The sequence below is a fragment of the Tachysurus fulvidraco genome, chromosome 15, assembly GCF_022655615.1.
Source record: "Tachysurus fulvidraco isolate hzauxx_2018 chromosome 15, HZAU_PFXX_2.0, whole genome shotgun sequence".
Lineage (NCBI taxonomy): Eukaryota > Metazoa > Chordata > Actinopteri > Siluriformes > Bagridae > Tachysurus > Tachysurus fulvidraco.
In genome coordinates, this window is record NC_062532.1 from 6,774,762 (window position 1) to 6,798,695 (window position 23,934).

Consider the following 23,934-nt stretch of genomic DNA (forward strand, 5'->3'; position numbering starts at 1 on the left):
ATCGAACCCGGTGTCATTTAGCTAAACATTTACATTTTATTTAGAGTTGAGCTCATAACATTAGCATGAAAATAAAGGGATTAAAACTTATTTTTCCGCCTTAAATAAAAGTATTTCACATAACAGATGCTTACACAGAATCCACAAAATGATAATAACCGAATTTACAAACAAACCGGATTAAATGTTTACACACGCTTGATTATTAATGCTCCAAAACCTATTTACTAAGATACAGTACATGTTTCCCAGAAGACAAAATAACAATGATTTTATATCTCTCATCCTGTACAAAAGTTTACCCCCCCCTTCGGATCTTAATGTGTTTATTTCTTGAGCATCAGTGAATGTTTAGCGGTGTACAAGTTCCCTCAGGTGTCTTGAATGGGGAAAAAGATGGATCTCAAAATCATACGTGTTGGAAAGTAAGAAAACAGATAATGTGCAGGAGCTGGAGGATTTATTTTTTCCCTGAAGAAAAGTAGTTTAACTGCTCAGGACAAACCAGGGGCTCAAGAACGACGTCACAAACCATAAAACGAGTCTCTGATCATCCGGGTGTTAATAATCCTGCATGTGTAAATATTTAAACTGGTTCATTTGTGTAAATCCGGTTATTAATGTGTCTTGTGGAGAATGTAAACGTCTGTTATGTGGAAAAGGGGGGAAAAATTTTGGAAAAATGAAAATTTTAATGATCCGTCTTAGTTGTTTTTTTCCCCCTTGTATAATTCAACCTAATCAACAATCTGTATATGAGAGACAGGAGACGGAGCAGCGGGAGGATTGCTGCCTCTCTCCCTTCCCCTCCCTACGTTTGTCTCCCTAACTGACCTTTTAGTTCTCCATAATCGCCATTTTTGATCTATTTCATCATGTCTGCTCTTCAGGAGCCACTGCTCCCTTTTTAAACTTAAACTTCCTTCTTTTCTTGTGACTGTGTGACATGTGTGATGAATCCGCAGCCTGTTGTGGATGCGCATTGTGGACAGTAAACAGTTTTTCTTCCACCACATCACCTACAGCGTCCGCTTCCACTTCACCAGCATGGCTTGTACACTCCACCCTATCCGGTGTGTTCTCTAGCACCACCGGAGATGCTTCTTCCTTTTGCGTAGCGACCTCGGAGTTGGGCAGGCTGCTTGCTGCCAGCGGGTCGTGTCCTAATTGGTCTGCCTGAGATCTGGAGAAGAGTTTCTCCACTAGCTTCTGCTTCTTCTTCAACATTCTGAGGAGAACAGTGCATGCGACAACAACTACAATAAAACAACGAACGCTGTGCACACAAATACTATCTGATGTCTTTTATAGTTCCAGGCTTAGTTTTAGGGTGCTTTCACACCTGCCTTGTTTAGTTCGGTTGAATCGTACCAGAGTTCGATTGCTCGTTTGGTGCGGTTCGTTTGGGCAGGTGAGAATGCAGCAATCGAACTCTGGTGCGCACCAAAAGCAGACCAAACAAGCGTACCGAGACCTCCTTGAAGAGGTGGTCTCGGTACGCTTTCAAACGAACTATGGTACGGTTCGTTTGTGGTGAGAACACGGTCCGAGATCGAATAGATCTAACTGCAAAAAGTATTGCGCATTTTGGACTAAACCAGCTGCTGTAGTGGGACGTTGGCAATATTTTTGGAAGATGAGCATGTCACAGTTTCGCAAAAGTAATGCTCGCCGCCTCCTGAAGTGTCTTGCGATGCGTCTTTGCCGTTTGCAGTGCATTAAAATGATATTTTCAAGCCGCATCCACGCTTCATTCTGAAAATTAAGACTTTGCATAGATTGCTGTATACAAGCGATGTAGTAGATTACAACCACGAACAATTGCAGCGCGCAGTCGTCTCTCCATAGTGTACTGTATGCTGTATTTTCCTCTTTTTGTTTACTTCCGGAGTTTCGTTGAAATTCCCCGCACGTTTATTCTGACCAATCGAGAAGCAGTTTAGGAAATACACTCAAAGACATGTGGCCAATGAGTGATGTGGATGTTATCACATGACTGCATTTTGGTTCATTTCAACTGGTGCGGAACAGAACGATCAGTGTGGTGTGAAAAGGAACCAAAACTGCTAAAAAGCTACAATGTATGATTTTTTGCTTTGGTCCGGACCAAATGAACCGAACTATAGGTGTGAAAGCACGCTTAAATACTCACTATGTGAAATTTAAGTGTTACTTGTGTGATGTTAATGATGCATTGACAGGACCACACAGGACCACTAGACGAATAGGGAACATGGAGTGAAGGAGCCACCTTCCTCACCTGTCAGTGTGTGGGCGAGATCCAGCTGCCATGTGCTTGTTGATTATGTCATTCCTCAGTCTGTCCACCAGATGGCAGCAGGGTCCTAATAGCTGTCTACACACAATACACAAAATATATAAAACGTGTGTGTGTGTGTGTGTGTGTGTGTGTGTATGTATGTGTGTGTTACCCTTCTTTAGGTGCGAGTGTTTGTATCAGTGATTGTAGTTCTCCTTCAGGCTGTGTAGGCAACAGGAGGCACAAGAGTTGCTGGAGAACTGGTTCCGGAACACCACTGAGTTTGACAAGTAAGGCAACAAGGAGGAGATCCTACATGCACGCACACACACACACACACACACACACACACACCTGAGTGTAACTAATACTGAGAAACAAAAACCCTACACACACACACACACCATTACCTGGTCAAAATGTGTGTAAAACCTTTTCAGCTCCTGCTGTTCCCTCAGATCCTCCATCACCTGTTGCCTCCTGACCTCCATCGTCAGTCTGCGCACACATACACACACACATTGTTGGGACTTCTTTTTTTAGAAAGTATTTAACACACACACACCTTAACTCCTTCCGTTCTCTCCTCCTCTGCGTGATCTTACCTCTCAGCGAGGCTGTGTGTGAGCTGCTCTCTCTTGCAAAGCGCCTCCCGCAGGCACTCAGTGATGGTGCACTCTGTGTTTACTTGGAACAATTCTTCCTCATCAGGAGTCAAGAGTTTATTCTGACCATCCATGGACCTCTCCCATTCAGACTGCTCCTTCTGCAGTAGTAGCTCCGCCTCCTCTAATGCCTGTACACAGAGGAGAATGCTATGACCTGACAGTCTGTGTGTGTGTGTGTGTGTGTGTGTGTGTGTGTGTGTGTTATAGTTCCAACCCACCCAACAGCTATACTCACCAGGCTGTGTGTGTGTATGGCGTGTGCCAGCTCTTCCCCCACAGGTGCATGCCGGACTATCTGCATCAGTAATGTTTGTAGTGTCAGCAGAGCGGAGTGTGTTTCCAGAACTCGGTTCCTCCTCTCCACTTTGTCCCACTGCACAGCCGCGACCTGCATTGACATTCTGTCCTCGCACGTCCTCATCTCGTCCTCGCACACACACATATCATTGCTGCATGCACAAACCTGTGGAAAACCAAAGGCCAGAGAGTGAATTTCCAAAACGCTCACACACACACACACACACACACACACACACACACACACACACACACACACACACACATGTTGAAAGAAACGAATGAAATCTCACTTGTGCATGTGTGAAGATCGGGCAGGAGTCACCACAGGCGTGATCTGGAGTGTGTTCTGTGCTCTGATTGTTCGGAGTGATGCACCCCTTCTCTCGTGACTGTACGTGGGGCAACACCAGGCACCGATCCAGATGACACACACTCTTCACATACTCCAACTGCAAACGCAGCAGATCACTCTCTGACAGAGAGCACTGACTCTCCCACACACTCCTGAGAAAGAATTAGTGAGGTTCACACACACACACACACACACACACATACACACACACACGTATAACTAACACTGCATAATTAAAATCCTGCACACACACACACACACACACACACACACACACCTGCAGTATGTGTGCATTCTCTCTCTCCTCTCTCTCTGCAGCTGCAGCTCCTGTTCTCTGATTGTCTGAATTCTGCCACGTGTCGTTCGCAGCATTTTAGCTGCCTCTCTCTTCCGAACGCCAAGCTCCGCCTCAGTGTCAGCCAAGATCCCGCCTACTACCAACCCCGCCCTCATCTGAAGGAGGAGCCAACGTGGGACGCCTGCCTCCTGCAGCGACGCGATTGTTTCACACTCCACGTGCTTCAGATCAGCGACGGTATCTCGCAACACACACACTAGGACCTGCACATACACACATACACACAATGAAAGGAAATAAGAGTATAATAGTATTATATGACTGAAAGATGTGGTATATAATCTCTGTGTGTGTGTGTGTGTGTGTGTGTGCGTACCCGCCGTATGTGCGCTGCTGCCTCTTGGTCCAGGTGAGTAATCAGTTCCGAGAGGTGTGTGTTATGAGCACAGAGTAGAGTCTGCCAGCGCATCAGGTAGTCCTCTAGCGGTCCGTCACACACACTCCCACACACCAAATCCTGCTGCTCACGTTTCTGCTCACATAGCTAAACACACACACACACAAACACACACAGAACATGAATTGTAAAGCGATGATTCTATGACAGCTAATGTGTATATGCTCTAACGCGTACCGTCTCAGAGATGCGCGCTCGTCTGGTTTTGATGATGTCACAGTGAGCCGAGCTACACTCTCGAACCAGCTTTTCCTCAAAACCCTTTTGGACACGCTGGAGCTCCGACTGAGCATGCTCCAACTGCTGCACACAGTGCTGATCAGATAGAACACCCTCCCTAAACACACACACACACACGAGAATGACTCCAAACCTAACAGCAATAAAAATGTCCTTGAAATGAACTTGATCCAATTCAATTAAAACAGAAGACAGATGGAGTATCTACAACTTCTAGAGTGAGAGAGAGAGAGACAGAGAGTATTGTGTACCTGCGGATGTGGTTGAACCAGCTGTCGATGTGGCGCGTGAAAGCGCCGAACATGTCGCACATCGAACGGCGTAGATCTCGCAAACCCTGCAGCAGAAAGCGCCGCTGTGCCTGTTGCTCACTCAGCGCTGCTCTCTGATCGGCTATGAACAGGTCGAGCACCGACTCCAGCTGATCCTGTGGGAGGAGCGTTTTCAATCACTCACACGGGTATTAATTAGCGAGATGCTGATCTGTTCGTTGGTTCATGAGCAAACAGTGGAATTCCTGGTGTAGAATTAGTTTAGTTTGGACTTCCTGGTTAACATGTCAAGCATCTCAGTGATACCTGACAGATGTAGTATCTGCGCAGCAGCTGATTGGCCATGTGTGTTCCTCCATACATGGCTGCTTCCTCTATTTCCTCACTGATGATGGCATGGAGCGCTTCTCTTCTCTGTAACGCCTCCAAACGCCGCTGCTCCAGATTCTACACGCACACATGACCAGACGCATCATGTCACCAGAGCGGGTTTAAACAAACCACCGGATGAATGAAACTTTGTGTGTCACCTGTCTATCAGAGTGTGATTCAGTTGTAGAGTGTGTGTTAAGTTGTGACTTCTGGTCCTCCTGCATGTCGGTCACATGACTGAAGAGGTCCACCACGCTTACATCGTTACGGGACCCGCTCACTCCGGTGGTTAACACCCTGAACACACCTTTCAGCATCTGTACACGCACACACTCCAGCATCACGGCAGCTCGCAACAGACAGGACATCTCTAAACTGAAGGATAGGAAGACATGTAAAATATGTGGAGTGTGTCAATAATTTGATCCGTATTTATATAAAAGTCTTGTTTTTTTTTACTTGTCCAGAGAAGATGATATGTCTTGTGGATCCTCCAGTGCCATGATGTCAATGATTTTATCTTCAAACACAGCATCCTCACTGGCCGTGTCACTGGTGTTACTAACAGCTTCCTCTGACTCGGCCGCTACACTGAAGCTCCACCTCTTCTAAAACATATTGAGTGCAAATTGCCACTATCTTGCTTGTGTGCATGTGTGAGAGTGTATGTGTGTGTGTGTGTGTGTGTGTGTGTGTGTGTGTGTGTGTGTGTGTTTTTACATTGTTCATGTGCCATCACCACGAGCTTTTTCTTAAAAGTAATATGTTAATAGCAGAATATTTAGCAACACAAGTTAAAAAAGTGGGTGTGTGTATGTGTGTGTGTGTATGTGTGTGTGTATATGTGTGTGTGTATATCTGTGTGTGTGTGTGTGTGTGTGTGTGTGTGTGTGTGTGTGTGTGTGTGTATATGTATGTGTGTGTATGTGTGTGTGGGTGTGTGTGTGTGTGTGTGTGTATGTGGGTATGGGTGTATGTGTGGGTGTGTGTGTGTGTGTGCGTGGGTGTGTGTGTGGGTGTATGTGGGTGTGTGTGTATGTGTGGGTGTGTGTGTGTGTGTGTATGTGTGGCTGTGTGTGTATGTGTGGCTGTGTGTGTATGGGTGCGTGTGTGAGGGTGTGTGTGTGGGTGTGTGTGCGTGTGTGTGTATGTGTGCGTGTATGTGTGCGTGTGTGTGTGTGTGTGTGTGTGTGTGTGTGTGTGTGTATGTGTGTGGGGGGGGGTGTGTGTGTGTGTATGTGTGTGGGTGTGTATGTGTGGGTGTGTATGTGTGTGGGGGTGTGTATGTGTGTGGGGGTGTGTGTGTGTGTGTGTGTGGGTGTGTCTGTGTCTGTGTGTGTGTGTGTGTGTGGGTGTGTCGTGTGTGTGTGTGTGTGTGTGTGTGAGTCTCACCCTATGCTGAGGTACACGTATTAAGCACTTCTTATAGAAGCAGCTGACAGTGAGGAGTGTGAACGTCAGCAGCAATGTGGAGATGAAAAAACCCAAACAGAATCCTGCAAAGTGTACGGCGTGATTCACACACACCTGCGGACAACACGTACACACAACCAGGAGGATATCGTTCTTATTCAGCGTCCATGTTAAAGAGCAGAATCACGAGTCTGTGCACCTGCATTTTCACCTCTTCTGTAGTGTTGATCCTCAAAGTGAAATTGGCCACCACAGGCCTGAAGAAACTGATATCATTCTGTAGAAATAACAACACAATCCATCACAAATTATCTGTGAGTCAATGGGAGTGAATATATAGGTTAGGTAGAGAGAGAGAGAGAGAGAGAGAGAGAGAGAGAGAGAGAGAGAGAGAGAGAGAGAGAGAGAGAGAGAGAGAGAGAGAGAGAGAGAGAGAGAGAGAAAGTGAGAGAGACAGAGAGACATTGACATTCTTAATCAACATGTTGAAAACTGGTAGAGAGTTTAATATATATAGTGACTTCAGCAGGGATCCCTGTGTGTATGTGTGTGTGTGTGTGTGTGTGTGTGTGTGTGTGTGTGTGTGTGTGTGTGTGTGTGTGTGTGTGTGTGTGTGTGTGTGTGTGTACCTGAGATGTGCTGGAGAAGGTGAGGAATGCTGGCAAAAACAGATCTTCATGTGTGCTACCTTTTACACTCATTGTGTATGATACAGCATAACTGGAGCCAGCTGAACACACACACACACACACACACACACACACACACACACACACACACACACACACACAATAAAATGAAACCTTTAAAAATGAATAGAAATAATAAATAGATCTCTGCTAAGTGTGTGCAAAGAACTGGACAGTGTGACCATGCTGATGTGTTGAAGATTTGGTAATGTGTGTGTACCGAGCAGTTTGTCCATGCTTAAGGTTTGTGTGTGCATGCGTGTGTGTACCTGGCAGTGTGTGTGTGTGTGTGTGTGTGTGTGTGTATACCAGGCAGAGTGTGTGTATGTGTGTGTTTGTATACCAGGCAGTGTGTGTGTGTGTGTGTGTGTGTGTGTGTGTGTGTGTGTGTGTGTGTGTGTGTGTGTGTACCAGGCAGTGTGTCTGTGTTGAAGCTTTGGTACTCTCTGTCCAGCACTTTCCCATTGCTCTGCAGACTGATGATGTCAGAGATGGTGTCACGTATACTGAGTTGTGATAGGTCTCTTTCACCCTCGAGGTTTTTAACCACCAGGTAAACACTAACCTGTGGAAACTCACTTCCTGTTACCACCTGACACACAAACACACAGCTTTATATGTTATCATGATGTAGTCGGTCAGTTAAACATGGACATAGATACTGCAACTTTTTAACAAGGTCTCATAAACAACAGTTAGACATCTAAGAAAGAAAGACCAACACATGAGAGAGAACATTAGCATGAGCAAGAGAGGAGACGTGGAGAAAGAGACGGAGAACTGAAAGAAAGAAATAGCACCAGTGCAAAAAAAAAAAAATGACACTATGGGAGATATTCCAAAAGTGGGAACAGATGGTGGTACCTGAGCACATTTCTGGAAATGGACACCAAATTCTGACGACTTTACAGCAGACCCCATCTGCACCAGGAAGCAGATATCAATCACACTGAGATACATGTCACATGACTCTGATGTGCTTTAGTGAGACTGGTGACAGGTAAACAGGTCTCACCTGAGGCAGTGTGTGTCGTGGCTCCCTCCGGTAGTTTCGCCTAAGCACCGTCTCTCTCAGTTGGTCAATCAGCGAGTACAGGCTGTGTCCCCAGGGGCCCTCAGGGGCCGCAGAGCAGAGAATGGCTTCCTCATTCCACTGACTTACAAAAGAAGTGCTTCCTGTTTTGCAGGACAAAGCAAAATAAATCTTCCATTAATGCAGATCGGCCATTGCAGCATGTCTCGGAGTAAAAAGAAAATTCATTTTGAATGTTTAACAGTGTGTTTTACCTGCATTAAGGTCCAAATACTCGACCTGATTCGTCTGATCAAGTCCAACAACGCACTGCACAAAAAAGAAATGTAAAATCCTTTTTATAATTGAAATGAAAGACTCAATTCTACAAGAGATTTTATTTAGTTTTTTTAATAAACCCTGCTGGTCATTTTCTCTTTGGCCAAGTTTACTACGTCAATCGACTACCCTCTGATAGCGATGCAAATTCATCTGTACCTAAAGAGGGTGATGCAGCAGCGCTTTAATCCTTTAGCCTGTCCAGTGTTTCACTCTCACCTCCTTGTCTCCATATCAATGCTTCCAAATACATTTACATTTCAAGCATTTATAGCAGACACCCTTATCCAGAGTGACTTATGTATTTCAGTCTATACAACTGAGCAATTGGGGCCGTGCTCAGGGGCTCAGAGATGGCAGCTTGATGGACTTGGGGTTTAAACTCATGACCTTCCGGTCAGTAGTCCAACACCTTAACCACTAGGCTAACTATAATGATTGTGTTAGATTTTTTTCCCCCTTCTGTTGATTGGCACTGGAGCTGCACCAGCAATACCCTCTGTGACGTCATAGCGACACACATCCCCTAACTTCCTACAGGAATAACAAAAACACAGCACCAAACAGAACGTGCACCGTGATCACTACTCACATCGCGCATAATTCTGTACAAACCTATCCGATGTGTTTCAGGGTGGACTTTCCCTTTAACCCCAGACACTCAGACAGATAGATATCTGCACTGATATGATGAGTCATTAACATGTAAACACCTCAACACCATCATATCAAAGTGAACATGTATGCATTTGTAATTAAGTCCCAAGATGCACGCGCTACCTGACCGCTCGTGTTCCGCACGAGGACCGTGCCGTTATCCTCCGGTTTCAGAGCAAGCACGCGCGCATGACGGTAGCGGGCACGCGCCGAACAAAGTAAGATGTAAGAGACGCAGAAAGAGAAAGCTGCGTGAAAAAAACGCATTTAACATCCAGGACTAAAAGTCATAAAGCGCCATAAACCTTCACGTCACAAGCAATTCGCTCATATTCCGTTAGATGGAAAAAAACGTGCGGGGATTTAAGAAATAAAAAACACTCTGGACGTAAAAATCAGGCGTTTAAACGCACTTCCGCTTTTTCTGCTCCATGTTGTTTAGTTTTGGGGAAAATAGGCGGAGTCCGGACATTTTGAAGTTTCCCAAAACTCCAAACTTTAGGAATTCTGACTTGTGGCTCCGCCCACCTGGATCTGATTGGCTATTCTGTGAGAAAGAGCGCAGTTGCTATTGGTCAACATTAACTTGTGTTTCTGTGCGCTGAAGAAAGTGGAGAGATTCCTAACGTCTGTGTGCGGGTTGCTTTAATGATGTCGGACTACAAACCGACGCATTAGAGGTGTGAAGATATGCGTAATGAAGATAACACGTGTTTACTTGTTCGGTTGTGCTGTTTAGATGGATTTTTAATTCTTAAAAACATCCAGTAAAAGTGTACGTACCAGAACAAACCTTCTGCGCATGTGCGGAGCGCCATTTTAACCATCAAAGTATTTTTATCCGCGAAAGCTCGTTACTAAGTTACCATAGAAACGAAAACTTTGTATGGCGCGTGTCAAAAGAGTCACTTTTGTTTTAATGTTTCCTGTGCGCGCGCATGATGAAGCATGTTTTCCTCGCTTATTAAGAGTTTTTTTTATTCTTTTTCAAAGGAAAACACATTACAGGTTGTTAGTTTTTTTGTAGCCTTAATAATTCAGGTGCTAATATTTTAGTTGGTGGTGTAAAAGAAAACTTTCCTTTGGAAACGTCGGTTTTGTGACGTAACAGACACTTGTGACGTCACTGGCTTCCACGGCAATGGAAATCCGGTGTCGCTGATGATCTGTGCTCCTTTTTTTTTTTATTCAATCTGGTTCTGCATCCATACCACAGTTCACTGTTTAATGACCAACGCTATAGATCATTAGTCTTATTGTCTGTTTGTTTCAGGAAGCAGTTATTAAAATGATTTAAATGATACTATATTATTTGGTCTCATCATCTGATGCTCTGCTATATAAACGTGGAATCAGTGTTGGAGTGAAGTGTGTGTGTGTGTGTGTGTGTGTGTGTGTGTGTGTGTGTGTGTGTGTGTGTGTGTGTGTGTGTGTGTGTGTGTGTGTGTAGGATGGAGTGTTCAGGTGATGTGTTGCTTCAGCAAGCGGGGTGTGTGTCTCTACACTCGGGTCTGCTATTGGGAAGTGTGTGTTCAGGACTGCTGCTGGGAATGATCGCTGCCGTATTTATACACACAATCCTTTTTAAACCCTACTGTTTGTCTGCAAAGGTCTCTCTCTCTCTCTTTCTCTCTCCCTCTCAATTTAAGAGCTTTGATTATAATTAACCATCATTTCAGAGCTAGGACTAATTCATGGTGAAAGGATGGTCTGGTGTCGTGATGTGTTTAACAAAAGGCACCAAAAGCGTTAGTTCTGCTATACTGTAGTGCTGTAGTGTGCACAGAAACAAATTGAAATATGTGTATTAATGTCAAACTTAGATCAAACTTTACAGAAATTGACATTAAAACAATAGAAATGATGATCACTGAATAATAATCCATCATTTTTCCATTCTTCTGTTCAAAGAAGGAGAGCCGAGCTTGCATTTTTACATGAAGCTCATGTGTTTTATGTTATCTTGTAAATTACAAATTAACAGTGTAAATGTGTTTTAATATTATATTAATATTATCCGTGTTTACGTAGTACTTTCCTTCCAGAAACGCATCACACCAGGACACCCCATAATTTCTCGATTTATCTCTGCATGGTGAATAAAACAACAGAACGCAGTTTAATAGCGTTATATTCGTATATAGTACAGCAGGAAGTACGTCGTATTTAAACTATAACAGTAACACATCAATATTCTACCACATTACAGTTGACAAAGGTGTGTTTTAAAGTTTCCGTGAGGTAAACTTAGCGTTGTGTGCAGTCTAAAGGTGACCCGTGGAGCCTTATAGATGTGGGTGAGGGAGACCATGAAACCGAGCAGGACGCCATGGGAAGAAACACAGAGCCTGCTGAAAGAGTTTGTGTACACACACACAGACCAGACAGAAGTTTCTGAATAAATAGAAAATAATTGCATTTTGTTATTTCATTAACCGTTTCTTTCTCTCTCTCTCTCTCTGTTTGTGTCTCAGGTGAGCCGCACGGTCAGTCCTATAAACAATGACGTCAGTGCGTTTGCGCTCAAGGCTCGGGTGGTTTATCCCATTAACCAGAGATACAGAGTAAGATCAGTGAAAGTGATTTTATGTGTTAACTCTCTGGCGCTGGTTCAGTTTGTTGCTTGATCGGCAGTTTTATGCAAGAACCAGTATTATATATATAAAACTGTATACATGATTTATTGGGTCAAAATAAAGATAAACATGAGCAGCATTAAATAAAAAAAATATTTAAAAATAATCTAGATAATTTAGATCAAAATGCTAGGTGAATGCACAGGTTATCTAAAACAGCTCAATTCACTTATACTAAAGTTTTGAGTTCAGAGAACTTTTGCTATGGAAACATTTCCAAAAGCATAATTTTAGGTTGTAGGTCATTTTCACCGGAAAAAAATCTTACAGAGACATGTTCTTTTCCTGTTTAATTTATTAAAACAACTTATTTCAGTAACAAGAATAATAACAAATCTAATTTTGGGCTCAGCAGTGGCAGCTTGATGGACCTGGGGTTTAAATTCATGACCTTCCGGTCAGTAGTCCAACACCTTAACTACTAGGCTAACTATAATGATTGTGTTAGATTTTTTTTTCCTCCTGTTAATTGGTAAAATGAACTAATTAAACTAATTTTGTGATGTTTGTCTGTGTGTGTGTGTGTGTGTGAGAGAGAGAGAGAGAGAGAGAGACAGACAGAGAGAGAGAGACTGCTAGTGCCTCATTTGGATTATCTGATTCTTAGCCACTGGCAGATGGAGCCTCAGATCCCTCACCCCACGACTCCGCCTCCTCGTCTTCTGATTGGCCGGATGAGAGCGGCGATGAGGATGAGAGTGTTCTATTTGGTCCTGTCCACAATACACATGCGAACCTCACATTCAGGAGAGCACAACACTATGCACACACACTCTCCTACCCAGAGTGAGTACAATTTAACAAGTGGACACATTTGAAAATTTTATTTTGAATAATAAATTAACATTTAATGATCATTCTGACAAATTATAACACTTGTATGTTTGTATATGTATTACACTTATATAACTATATATATATATATATATATATATATATATATATATATATATATATATATATATATATATATAACTGATTTTCAGAGATACTGTGAGAATTTTATTACCTAATTAGTTTTTTCTGACTAAAATGATTTTATTTTGTAAAAACATTTATTTGTAACATTTTTTGTAACATTTTTTAAATTAAATTAAATTATATTATTTTAATATAACAAATAAAAAGAAACACATTTTGTAAACTATCAGCAAACAGTTTGTGTGTGTGTGTGTGTGTGTGTGTGTGTGTGTGTGTGTGTGTGTGTGTGTGTGTGTGTGTGTGTGTGTGTGTGTTAGTGATGAAAGGAGACTCGGTCTGCTGTATGTGACGCTCCAGAACCTCCATCAACAAATGGCTCAGTTACAGAAAGAACAGTGGGGAGTAGGTTACACACACACACACACACACACACACACACACACACACAAAGTATATTACTTTCACAAGTTATACCCCTTTACTATAAACTCATCTATTATTATTACTATTATTATTCCAGATTTTTCTCCAGATTGTACAATCTCTATTCAGCACAGATGATCACCTACAACAGCAGAGGGTGTGTATCTGTTTGTGTGTGTGAGGACTTTAGGCATAACGTGGTTCATATTGTGTGTGTGTGTGTGTGTGTGTGTGTGTGTGTGTGTGTGTGTGTGTGTGTGTGTGTGTGTGTGTGTGTGTGAGAAAACTGCAACCATTTAACAATTTGTCATTCTTCTCAAAATGTACACACAAAGTATACTGTGTTTTTTGTTGTTGTTGTTGCTTTGTGTATGCATGTATAAAAAAACAAAGAGAAAATCTACCCAAGTTTACCCATGTTAACTTTCGGCAGGAATTAGAGAAGCTGAAAAAGGAATTGTCTTCTGGACTACTGAGGTCCAAGATGGGGGCAGAGCCAATCTGTTCCATAGAAGAAGTAAAAATGGCAGGAAGAGAGAAACTGGAACACACACTACACACGGTAACTGGACACAAACCCCAAAGTCTACAGGGAACTGATTGAAATGTGACTGTGAAAACTATCACATTTGTTGACAAATAACAGTGTGTTACACTGTGTGTGTGTGTGTGTGTGTGTGTGTCTAGGCTTTGCGTTTTGCTAAACAGTTGGAGCGGCTTTGTCAACATTCCCATAGAAGCAAGCCAAGTGATCTCACACAGGAAGTGGCACGGACGCTCATCAACTGCCTGCTGCTGGTGGAAAAGCAGCTGAAAGTCATTCGTTCCAATATCATTCAGGTTTGGAGAATGACACACACACACACACACACACACACTTTAATTACACTATTATCTACACAGATGTGCATGTGTTTGTAATAGGTTGCATAAATAACAAGGCAGATATTCTAGATCTGTGTAAATTTAAGCATCTAGTAGACTGATAGACACACAGAGCTGTCACAGTGAGGCGCTTAGAAATGTTAGCCAGACAGAAAGCAACCGATCAGGGCACAGACATTCTAAATATACAGACACATGGCCATATATACAGACAACACTGAGACTAGACTTGATCATTAACTGGTTCTCTCTCTTTTCTCCCACCAGGCATTAACAGATAGGCAGCAGTGGTGGGAGGAGTTATCTGGGTGGCTACGAATCAGGACTGCTTTAATGAGGCAGGAGGCGGAGCTTATAATTCAGCTCACTAGCCATGCAGTGGAGGAGCTGACAGCTGATGGACAGCTGGAGTTTGATCACATGGAGAAGCTGATCAGTGAGCTGCAGAGTCTGATGAGTAATGAGCTCCAGCGCTGCACTGAACGTACGCATCGGACTGTAACAACCACTGCGTTCAACACACTTGTCAAATTGTGACACACTGCGTAATAAATCTACTTTATGAACTCAAGGTGTGTGTGTGTGTGTCGTGTGTGTGTGTGTGTGTGTGTGTGTGTGTGTGTGTGTGTGTGTGTGTGTTCAGAGGTCACAGATCACACTCTGCAGCTGGTCAGTGATCAATGTAAGAAGATCGACGTGAGGTTGAGGAAGATGGTAAAGGCTCAAAACAAAGAGAGTCGCACGATCCAATCTCACGATCATCAAGACGCCCAGCAGGTTGCCATGGTAACGCACCTGCGTACAAGCGCTACATTATGATCGTATCTGTAATCGGCCATGACTAGCACTTTCTACGTATGACGTAATTAATCTCTGTGAAGATAATAAACCTGTCTGAGTGATGATGTCACTATCTGACCCTCAGGCGATGGCAGAGCTGAACTTAAAACACTGGATGCAGAGACACGAATTTGAACTACAGCAAGACAGAAAAGTGGCTGATGCTGTGTGTGACCTGTGGAAGGTGGGTGCTGGTTTGTCTGACTTAATCCTCTACCCTTAAAGGGTCTAAATAAAATGTAAAGTGTGTGTGTGTTGCAGAAATTGTTTTGTAGTTGTTCAGAAAGTGTCAGGATGTTGTGGCGAGAATGTGTTGTGAACATGCTCACTACAAGCTCCGCCCATTCTGAGGAACACAGCTGCACATTTCTTAACAACGTGGAGCTTAATTGGACCAATCAGATGCAGCAGAAGGATAGCCACGCCCACCATCAGCTGCAGATGCTCAGAGAGCAGCTGGAGCATCGCAAACAGGTGTGTGTGCGTGCATGTGTGTGTGTGTGTGTGTGTGTGTGTGTGTGTGTGTGTGTGTGTGTGTGTGTGTGTGTGTGTGTGTGAGGAGTATACCTGGATATTGATGATGGATATATTTCTTTCTCTTTACAGATTTGGGCTGAACAGGAAGCATTAGCTACTGCAGCCATCAATCATCTAGGCTACCTGAACATGAAGATTACTGTAGCAGTGATTACCAGGCAGAAGGAACTAAGGGACAGGTGAGAGGTCATGTGTTCCTGTAACCCCACCCCTGCCTGTCATCTGTCCCTGACATTAACTCCACCCCTCCTTTAGCCCCACCTCTTATCCCATATTGGCATTTAGTTATGGCCTTCTTTTATAGTCTGTCCATCTTTTTAGCTTTGGTCATTAACATCTTTATTTTGCATCATTGCCCTTGCTGTTTGTTCCATCAGTGTTGCGGTGATTGAGGGAAAACAACGCCTCCTACTGTCAGATCTCCAGCACCACTTAACTGCTCAACACTTCTATAACACAACACTGAGAGAGATGATGACTATACAGTTCTCACACACAGACACCCAGGTACATACACACACTTACACAGATACACAAATGCACAAGTTTTATATACTTACCTGTTCTGCCCTGTGATCGGCCAGAGCCTCCAGCAGGAACTCCTGTCAGACCTCGAAAGATCCTCTGAGCTCCTCCAAAGCCATGCAGAGTTTCTGATTGGCCACGCCCTCACGTGTAATGTTCAACTGCGATCGCTCATTTCAGTACCGTCTGACAAGACAGCAGTAAATGACGGACAGAAGGTGAGGCAGCAATACAATAAATGGTGGCAACTTTTTCCCTCATCTGCCTATTTCTGAATATGTATTTCTGCCTTTCTGCAAATATTCCAGTGTTTCTGTCTTTACAGGAGCAGCTGATGAAGGCACTACGTGACAGTGTGTGTGTATCAAGTGACACTCTTTCCACTATCATAATGAATTACTGCTCTCACCTTCAAACAGTCGTCACGGCAACGCAGCTCCGCCCACCACAACAACATTCACGTAGGCATTGCTCATATGCATCATATAGAATCTCTAAAAATCCTAAGTGTTTGAGAAGGTTTTTTATGAAGTGTGTGTGTGTGTGTGTGTGTGTGTGTGTGTGTGTGTGTGTGTGTGTGTGTGTGTGTGTGTGTGTGAACACAGATTTGAGAGAGAGATGGCAGAAGACAGCAGAGTGTGTGAAATCTCTACAACGGGAACTCAACCACTGGGCTAGAAAACCACACTCAGCCGAGTTCTACAGAAGGTACACACACAGGCGTGCGCAAATAAAAACACACACAAAATTAAAAGCAGTCAAAACACTTATTTTAAATCAAATGTGCACTCTTAATACCCCTCTAAATCTAACTCTATGGTGTATCTGTGTGTGTTCAGAGTTGAGCAGCAGAAGCAGCATTTTCTCTCTGTTTGTGAGGCGGAGTGTGTGTGTGACAGGGTGGACCTGCAACACCAAATACGAACGATTAGTCAGGAGCTTCAGGTGAGTACACACACACACACACACACACACACACACACATACAGCATGCTATGTATAATAGCAGCACACACAGCATACTGACATGAGAAAGCTTTATCACATCATCAGTATGTTCAACATCTAAAATGAACATCTGCATAAATGGGTGTTTTATACTAATGTAAAAAGATTCTGTGTGCTTAGAAAGAAGAGGAGAGTTTTCTGTTTCGACTGGCAGCTCTAACAAGATTTCCTGTGACAAACACACAAACAAACAGACATGCAGGTCAGACCCACACACACACACACACACACACACACCAAGCTGTGTGGTATTTGTTCTTTAAGGGTGTTTTTTTTTTACTTTGTATATATGTATAGGTACAGAGCAGAGTTTAGAGCCACTAAAGTACAGAGAGAACCTTCAGTATTCCACACTGCCCTCTGCAGGTAATCTATTCTTTTCCCTATATCACACACACACACTCATTCATTTCTTGCTTAATCTCAGACCATCTCACTTTTTTTTTTTTTTGCTATTGCTTCAATTTCTAACAGACTTCTTGTCATTCTCTCTTAGCAGACTGATGAACAATAAGGCCCAACGAGACACTCTGCAGTAAATTTTTATTAAAGGTTTTTTTAAAAACAAAACAAAAACACTTGTTACTGTCTCTTAAATCACACACACACACACACACACACACACACACACACACACACACACACACACACACACATTCATACAAAATTACCTGTAGGTTTTAGAAACAATAAAAACTGACACTTTAAATGATCACCAATCAAATGATTAAACTGTGAGATGTTTATGTAGCTTTGAAAGGAGTCAAAGGCATGAGGTAAAGGTATGAGGTAAAGGTATGAGGTAAAGGCATGAGGTAAAGGTATGAGGTAAAGGTATGCGCTTTTTCCCCAACACAGAAAAGATTAACTGAAATCTTTATTATGTCAGCAGATGTGACTGATTTGGCTTACAAAAGGCTAAGAAATAAGCTTTCATTACAGACAGTAATTGCATAATGCTGATCAGATCCAATACTTTTAATGTTAATGCAAAGAATGTTTGACATTTGTAAAACTTCTAAGCTGATATGATTGACATATTAAAGCGTATTTTTGCTTTATATTATTTATATATTCTAATGCCGATTTATGCAGTGATAATAAAGTTGTATCCAACCATCCATCCATCTATATGTGTGTGTGTGTGTGTGTGTATTTTTATCTATCTATCTATCTATCTATCTATCTATCTATCTATCTATCTATCTATCTATCTATCTATCTATCTGTGTGTGTATATATTTATCTATGTGTGTGTATCTATCTATCTATCTATCTATCTGTGTGTGTATATATTTATCTATGTGTGTGTATCTATCTATCTATCTATCTATCTATCTATCTATCTATCTATCTATCTATGTGTGTGTATGTGTATCTATCTATCTTAAAAAAGCTTACAGTAGTTTTTGCACATCCATTCCATTATACTCCATTATAAATGATAATATAATTACTTGTATACTAATAAAATATATATTTGTATTAAACATTACTGATTTAACTGTGTTTATGTTTATAAGCAGAGAATTGCAGACAATTCCCACAAGCCCTACACACAATAAGCTACACACGGTACGCATGCGCATTATTACTACCCTGTAATAGTACACTAAATACCGCGCATGCGTGGTGCGGCACCCAGCGAAGATGGCGGCGAGTAATGGTGGAGGGATGGAAGTGGACGCGGCCGGTGAGTGTTTCTGTCTCCAAGTTGTTTGCACGGTCGTTTTACAACATCACGGCACCACAACTCGTAGTGCTTTGTTTGTGTGACATGTGTGTAGGTAAGAAACACAGCCAGGTGTTAAAACCAGAGCTGTCTGCACATTAAAATGACTGACTGAGGAGATTTAGCCTCTGGAGACACGCCTTGTTAGAGGTGATTGGCTAACGCAGACTTTGGCTTGTTTCTGATTGGATGGTTGTCGCTGTTGTCCCGCCTCTGTGTAAAAATCTATGTGGTGATTGGTCCGTAGCGTCTAAAATAAATTTTGTGTTTTTGTCCACAGCTAAGACGAAATGTTAACAAAAACAATAACAGTGGTAATAATTTGTAAAGTTTTTTTATGCTTGACACTTACTCAAAAGCCAAATAAAGTCGTTTTTGTTTAGACGTCAATGTGTTTCTTACTGTATTTTGAAAGCAGAACGAGGAGAAATGACCAGAGAAATGTTTAGATATAATACAGCTTACTGCATATAAAAGTAATAAAGCCAGTGTTTAGAAGCTAGACATGGGTCTTATTAACGTTTTACTTCACCTGACAGCAGAAATTCAATGTCATTTAATAAATAAATAATAAACTAACACTTCCATCGAGCACAGCTGATCTCCTTTACAGGTTCACTACATTTCAGTTGTTTTTACACTTTATGCCATTTATACATGATCTGTCATATAATCTGTGTGTGTGTGTGTGTGTGTGTGTGTGTGTGTGTGTGTGTGTGTGTGTGTGTCGGTTCCACAGCGAGCCCCGGCGTGATGGCGTCTGGTGTCACTGGCAGTGTGTCTGTGGCACTTCATCCTCTCGTGATCCTGAACATCTCAGACCACTGGATCAGACTACGATCACAAGAGGGACGTGTAATACAAGGTTAGACAGAGTGAGAGAAAGATTTGAAACTGAGCTGAGATCATGCTTTGGAACCTGTATAATGTGCGTATGTGTTTTTCCAGTGATCGGCGCTTTGATTGGGAAACAGGAAGGCCGTAACATCGAAGTGATGAACTCCTTTGAGCTGCTGTTTCACACAGTGGAGGACAGAATTCACATTGACAAGGAGTATTACTACACGAAGGAGGAGCAGTGTGAGTACATACACAGTAGGTTGGAGGAATTCAGAGAACCTTGGGATTCCTATATGGACACTGAGTGTTTGTGTGTGTTTTAGTCAAGCAGGTGTTTAAGGACATGGAGTTCCTCGGCTGGTACACGACTGGTGGTCTTCCTGATCAATCAGATATTCACATTCATAAACAGGTGGGCGGAGCTGAGGAGTGTGCTCTTATGAATATGTAAATATGTGTGTGTATGTATATATACTGTTATGATATGTAAAACACCCGTCGTGGTCCAGTGCAAAAGGGATCATCTGTGCCTGTTTGTGTGTTGCAGGTGTGTGAGATCATCGAAAGTCCGCTCTTCCTGAAGCTCAACCCAATGACTAAACACACGGACGTAAGACATACACTCACTAAATACAGTGTGTTACTGTACACTATCTAATAAACCCACACAACCAAATTTACTCTCTCCTTCTCTCCAGTTGCCCGTGAGTGTGTATGAGTCAGTGATTGACATCATTAACGGGGAGGTGAGGACGAATGTCATGAAGTTGTTGATGTTTTGTTTTTTTTATTTATGTTGATTCTAATTGTGGTGGTGTTTTGTTGCTAGGCAACCATGTTGTTCGCAGAGCTACCGTACACTTTGGCGACAGAGGAGGCTGAGCGAATCGGAGTGGATCACGTAGCACGCATGACGTCGACAGGAACAGGAGAGAATTCCACAGGTAACAGTCTAGTGGTGGTTTAGAGGAAGAAAGACACTGCACACAAACATCATCAGCACATCCTGTGAAGCATGATGGTGGGTGCATCAGGATGTGTAGCTGCTTTGTTGCCTTAGGGCCTGTTTGACTTCAATCACTGGTTACAGGAAACCGTCGTTGCTGCTAAAGGTGGCTCAACCAGTTGTTAAATAAAAAGGGATCTGATATTGTGAATGGTGTCCTATAAATACAGTGGGGCTCGAAAGTTTGGGCACCCCAGGTAAAAATTTGTATTAATGTGCATAAAGAAGCCAAGAAAATCTCCAAAAGGCATCAAATTACAGATTAGACATTCTTATAATATGTCGAAAAAAGTTAGATTTTGTTTCCATCGTTTACACTTTCAAAATAACCGAAAACAAAAAAAAGGCGTCTGCAAAAGTTTGGGCACCCTGCAGAGGTTATAGCATGCACCGCCCCCTTTGGAAAGCTGAGACCTGACAGTGTCATGGATTGTTCTCAATCACCGTCTAGAAAGACCAGGTGATGTCAATCTCAAAGGTTTTAAATGCCGAGACTCATCTGACCTTGCCCCAACAATCAGCACCATGGGTTCCTCTAAGCTGATTGTCTAGGAAACTGAAAATAGTTGACACTCACAAAGCAGGAGAAGGCTATAAGAAGATAGCAAAGCGTTTTCAGACGCCAATGTCCTCTGTTCGGAATGTGATTAAGAAATGGCAGTCATCAGGAACAGCGGAAGTTAAAGCAAGATCTTGAAGACCAAGAAAAATGTCAGACCAAACAGCTCGCAGGATTGTGAGAAAAGCAAGTCAAAACCCACGTCTGACTGCACGTTCCCATCAGAAAGAGCTGCCAGACACTGGAGTTGTGCTACACCGTTCAACTCTAAAGAGATACTTGTACAAATATGGTCTTCATGGAAGAGTCATCAGAAGAAAACCTCTTCTACGTCCTCACCTCAAAAATCAGCATTTGAAGCTCGCAAATGAACATACAGACGAGCCTGATGCCGGAACCAACGTCCACGATGTCTGTGGACCGATGAGGTGAAAATAGAACTTTTGAATGGAATCAATAAAATTCCAGCAAATTTTGGACACTAACTTGATGCCATCAGTGAAGAAGCTGAAGTTAAAGAGAAGATGGCTTCTACAAATGGATAATGATCCTAAACACACCTCAAAATCCACGGTGGATTACGTCAAGAGGCGTAAACTGAAGGTTTTGCCATGGCTTTCACAATCTCCTGACCTCAACATAATTGAAAATCTATGGATAGACCTTTAAAAGAGCCGTGCGTGACAGACAGCCCAGAAATCTCAAAGAACTGGAAGACTTTTGTGAGGAAGAATGGGCGAAGATCCCTCAAACAAGAATCGAAAGACTCTTGGCTGGCTTCAAAAAGCGTTTACAAGCTGTGATACTTGCCAAAGGGGGCAGTGAGAGGTATTAACTCTGCAGGGTGCCCAAACTTTTGCAGACACTTTTTTTTGTGTGTAAATGATGGAAATAAAATCTAACACTTTTTGACATTATTATAAGAATGTCTAATCTGTAATTTGATGCCTTTTTGGAGATTTTTCCATCTTTTCTTGGCTTCTTTATGCACAGTAATACAAATTTCTACCTGGGGTGTCCAAACTTTCAAGCCCCACTGTACATGTAAAGTATATTTTTCCCAATTGAATACCTTTTTATTAGTAGTATTAGTACTAAAGCTCTCTCTCTCTCTCTCTCTCAGTTGCTGAACATCTCATAGCTCAGCACAGTGCCATAAAGATGCTGCACAGTCGAGTGAAACTGATACTGGAGTACGTGAAAGCAGTGGAGGCCGGTGAGACGACGGTACACCACACACTCCTATACAGTATGGTTAGTGCATTTCATAATTACAGATGTGTGTTTGTGTAGGTGAAGTTCCGTTTAACCACGAGATCCTGCGTGAGGCGAACGCTCTGTGTCATCGGCTACCTGTACTGAGCACACTTAAGTTCAAGACCGACTTCTATGATGTGAGTCTCTCTCTCTCTGACACACACACACACACACACACACATCTGTCATCCAGAAGCACACCTACTGACATAAGTGTATATTCGTGCTGACATAGAGGGTGTGTGTGTGTGTCCATACTCCTTGTTGTATGGGACAATACCAATCCACTCTGTACTGTCCTGATGCTCTAGGAAAGCAATCAACAACACAACAGGACTTGATCTTACTGTTTACCATCCACATGCTGTTTGCTTTCATACACTTACATAAACGTTAGATAAATGTCTCCTTAAATAAACATGTTTTTAATCCGTCTTGGATTATACAGTTCTCTTTGATCAACTGATAATCTGATTGGTCGCTAACAGTAAACAAGTAGATTCAATAACACAATTATATTCTTTGTTCACTGTATAATGTGTCTGTGTGTCTCTGTGTGTGTGTGTGTGCTGTCTCTGTCGTTTATGTCTCTGTGTGTGGGTCTGTCTGGCTGTGTGTGTCTGTATGTCTGTGCGTGTCTGTCTTTTTGTGTGCGTGTCTGTCTCTGTTTTTGTGTCTGTGTGTTTGTATGTCTGTTGGTGCCCTTTTTTGTCTCTTTTTTTTATCTGTTTGTGTGTCTGTCCCCTTTTTTTGTGTGTTCATGCAGCAATGCAACGATGTGGGTCTGATGGCGTATCTCGGCACCATCACAAAAACCTGCAACAGCATGAACCAGTTCATCAACAAGTTCAACGTGCTGTACGACAGACAGGGGATCGGCCGGCGCATGAGGGGATTGTTCTTCTAACACACACACACAAACACACACAGGTTTCATATAGGGGATTGTGTAAAGTTTCTTCTGTTCAGTTATATAAAGATACAACAGACATCACCACCACCGACTCACACACACTGATGTATTCTGCTCTGTAGTGTGTGTTCTGTTAATAAATGTCATTCTGATTTTTGAATGTTGTCTGTTCTGATTTTGTTTACATATGTTTATTTAGTGAGAGACAGATGGCGATAAAGAAGAGCACTGACCTGGGGGGGGTTGTCTGTCACAGTAGGTATGGTGTTCATTAGTGTCTCTGCACCAGGTGTGAGTGTTTGTGTGAGAGAGCAAGAGCTACGTGGCAATGACTTCTAAGTTTATACCCTGCGTGTCCTGCTGTGTGTGTGTGTGTGTGTGTTTGTAGAGATGCAGGATCAGTGGAAAACTTCCACTAAAAGGAAGCAGCTGCTTTTTTTGCACTAATAAACCCACTGCAGGAAACTACCTTTACAAACCCAGCCTTGACATATGGACACTAACGAGCAGGACAACCTGCAGC

At 42.6% G+C, this 23,934-nt stretch overlaps 3 protein-coding genes across 9 annotated transcripts; 2 read left to right on the forward strand and 1 right to left on the reverse strand.

Annotated features, from left to right (window-relative positions):
* Nucleotides 1-13: 13 nt before the first annotated feature.
* On the reverse strand, nucleotides 14-9,768 carry LOC113659181 (limbin). 2 transcript variants are annotated; one of them, XM_047800731.1, is made up of 22 exons: nucleotides 9,453-9,768; nucleotides 8,609-8,663; nucleotides 8,337-8,497; nucleotides 8,186-8,242; nucleotides 7,733-7,913; nucleotides 7,262-7,362; nucleotides 6,844-6,909; nucleotides 6,612-6,746; nucleotides 5,679-5,824; nucleotides 5,378-5,594; nucleotides 5,154-5,294; nucleotides 4,827-5,002; nucleotides 4,513-4,672; nucleotides 4,255-4,422; nucleotides 3,858-4,141; nucleotides 3,519-3,732; nucleotides 3,164-3,391; nucleotides 2,866-3,056; nucleotides 2,671-2,758; nucleotides 2,433-2,572; nucleotides 2,261-2,356; nucleotides 14-1,228 (listed from the first exon to the last, which is right to left on the reverse strand). In XM_047800731.1, the coding sequence occupies exons 1-22, from the start codon at nucleotides 9,594-9,596 to the stop codon at nucleotides 874-876; spliced, it is 3,504 nt and encodes a 1,167-aa protein (XP_047656687.1). In that variant the 5' UTR covers nucleotides 9,597-9,768; the 3' UTR covers nucleotides 14-873. The 2 variants fall into 2 exon arrangements, with proteins under 2 accessions (XP_047656687.1, XP_027027620.2); XM_027171819.2 differs by having other exon boundaries at nucleotides 5,679-5,827; nucleotides 9,453-9,767.
* A 103-nt stretch (nucleotides 9,769-9,871) lies between these two features.
* On the forward strand, nucleotides 9,872-17,663 carry LOC113659182 (ellis-van Creveld syndrome protein). 6 transcript variants are annotated; one of them, XM_027171820.2, is made up of 22 exons: nucleotides 9,872-10,009; nucleotides 10,780-10,939; nucleotides 11,593-11,688; nucleotides 11,804-11,893; nucleotides 12,573-12,751; nucleotides 13,204-13,288; nucleotides 13,407-13,466; nucleotides 13,743-13,871; nucleotides 13,997-14,149; nucleotides 14,462-14,678; nucleotides 14,838-14,980; nucleotides 15,120-15,218; nucleotides 15,296-15,508; nucleotides 15,641-15,750; nucleotides 15,949-16,078; nucleotides 16,156-16,314; nucleotides 16,422-16,557; nucleotides 16,702-16,804; nucleotides 16,936-17,041; nucleotides 17,225-17,306; nucleotides 17,402-17,470; nucleotides 17,601-17,663. In XM_027171820.2, exons 2-22 carry the CDS (start codon nucleotides 10,781-10,783, stop codon nucleotides 17,606-17,608), a joined length of 2,526 nt encoding a protein of 841 aa, XP_027027621.2. In that variant the 5' UTR covers nucleotides 9,872-10,009; nucleotide 10,780; the 3' UTR covers nucleotides 17,609-17,663. The 6 variants fall into 6 exon arrangements, with proteins under 6 accessions (XP_027027621.2, XP_027027623.2, XP_027027625.2 ...); XM_027171822.2 differs by having other exon boundaries at nucleotides 17,604-17,663; XM_027171821.2 differs by having other exon boundaries at nucleotides 9,949-10,104.
* A 976-nt stretch (nucleotides 17,664-18,639) lies between these two features.
* On the forward strand, nucleotides 18,640-23,571 carry cops6 (COP9 signalosome subunit 6). The gene is made up of 10 exons (XM_027171662.2): nucleotides 18,640-18,797; nucleotides 19,576-19,701; nucleotides 19,785-19,916; nucleotides 20,000-20,088; nucleotides 20,224-20,286; nucleotides 20,375-20,422; nucleotides 20,506-20,620; nucleotides 22,365-22,457; nucleotides 22,535-22,635; nucleotides 23,265-23,571. The coding sequence occupies exons 1-10, from the start codon at nucleotides 18,755-18,757 to the stop codon at nucleotides 23,403-23,405; spliced, it is 951 nt and encodes a 316-aa protein (XP_027027463.1). The 5' UTR covers nucleotides 18,640-18,754; the 3' UTR covers nucleotides 23,406-23,571.
* Nucleotides 23,572-23,934: the final 363 nt, after the last annotated feature.

Bases quoted from the DNA above. Each gene is read 5' to 3' on its own strand.
- LOC113659181 (XM_027171819.2), bottom strand. From the start codon at position 9,596: ATGCGTTTTTTTCACGCAGCTTTCTCTTTCTGCGTCTCTTACATCTTA. The intron at 4,423-4,512 runs GTACGCGTTAGA...GTGTGTGTTTAG, and splicing joins GAGCGCGCATCTCTGAGACG to CTATGTGAGCAGAAACGTGA. The intron at 2,357-2,432 runs GTAACACACACA...TATTGTGTGTAG, and splicing joins ACACTCGCACCTAAAGAAGG to ACAGCTATTAGGACCCTGCT.
- LOC113659182 (XM_027171820.2), top strand. From the start codon at position 10,781: ATGGAGTGTTCAGGTGATGTGTTGCTTCAGCAAGCGGGGTGTGTGTCT. The intron at 14,981-15,119 runs GTAACGCACCTG...TCTGACCCTCAG, and splicing joins ACGCCCAGCAGGTTGCCATG to GCGATGGCAGAGCTGAACTT. The intron at 16,558-16,701 runs GTAGGCATTGCT...GTGTGAACACAG, and splicing joins CCCACCACAACAACATTCAC to ATTTGAGAGAGAGATGGCAG.
- cops6 (XM_027171662.2), top strand. From the start codon at position 18,755: ATGGCGGCGAGTAATGGTGGAGGGATGGAAGTGGACGCGGCCG. The intron at 19,917-19,999 runs GTGAGTACATAC...TGTGTGTTTTAG, and splicing joins CTACACGAAGGAGGAGCAGT to TCAAGCAGGTGTTTAAGGAC. The intron at 20,089-20,223 runs GTGGGCGGAGCT...TGTGTGTTGCAG, and splicing joins ATATTCACATTCATAAACAG to GTGTGTGAGATCATCGAAAG.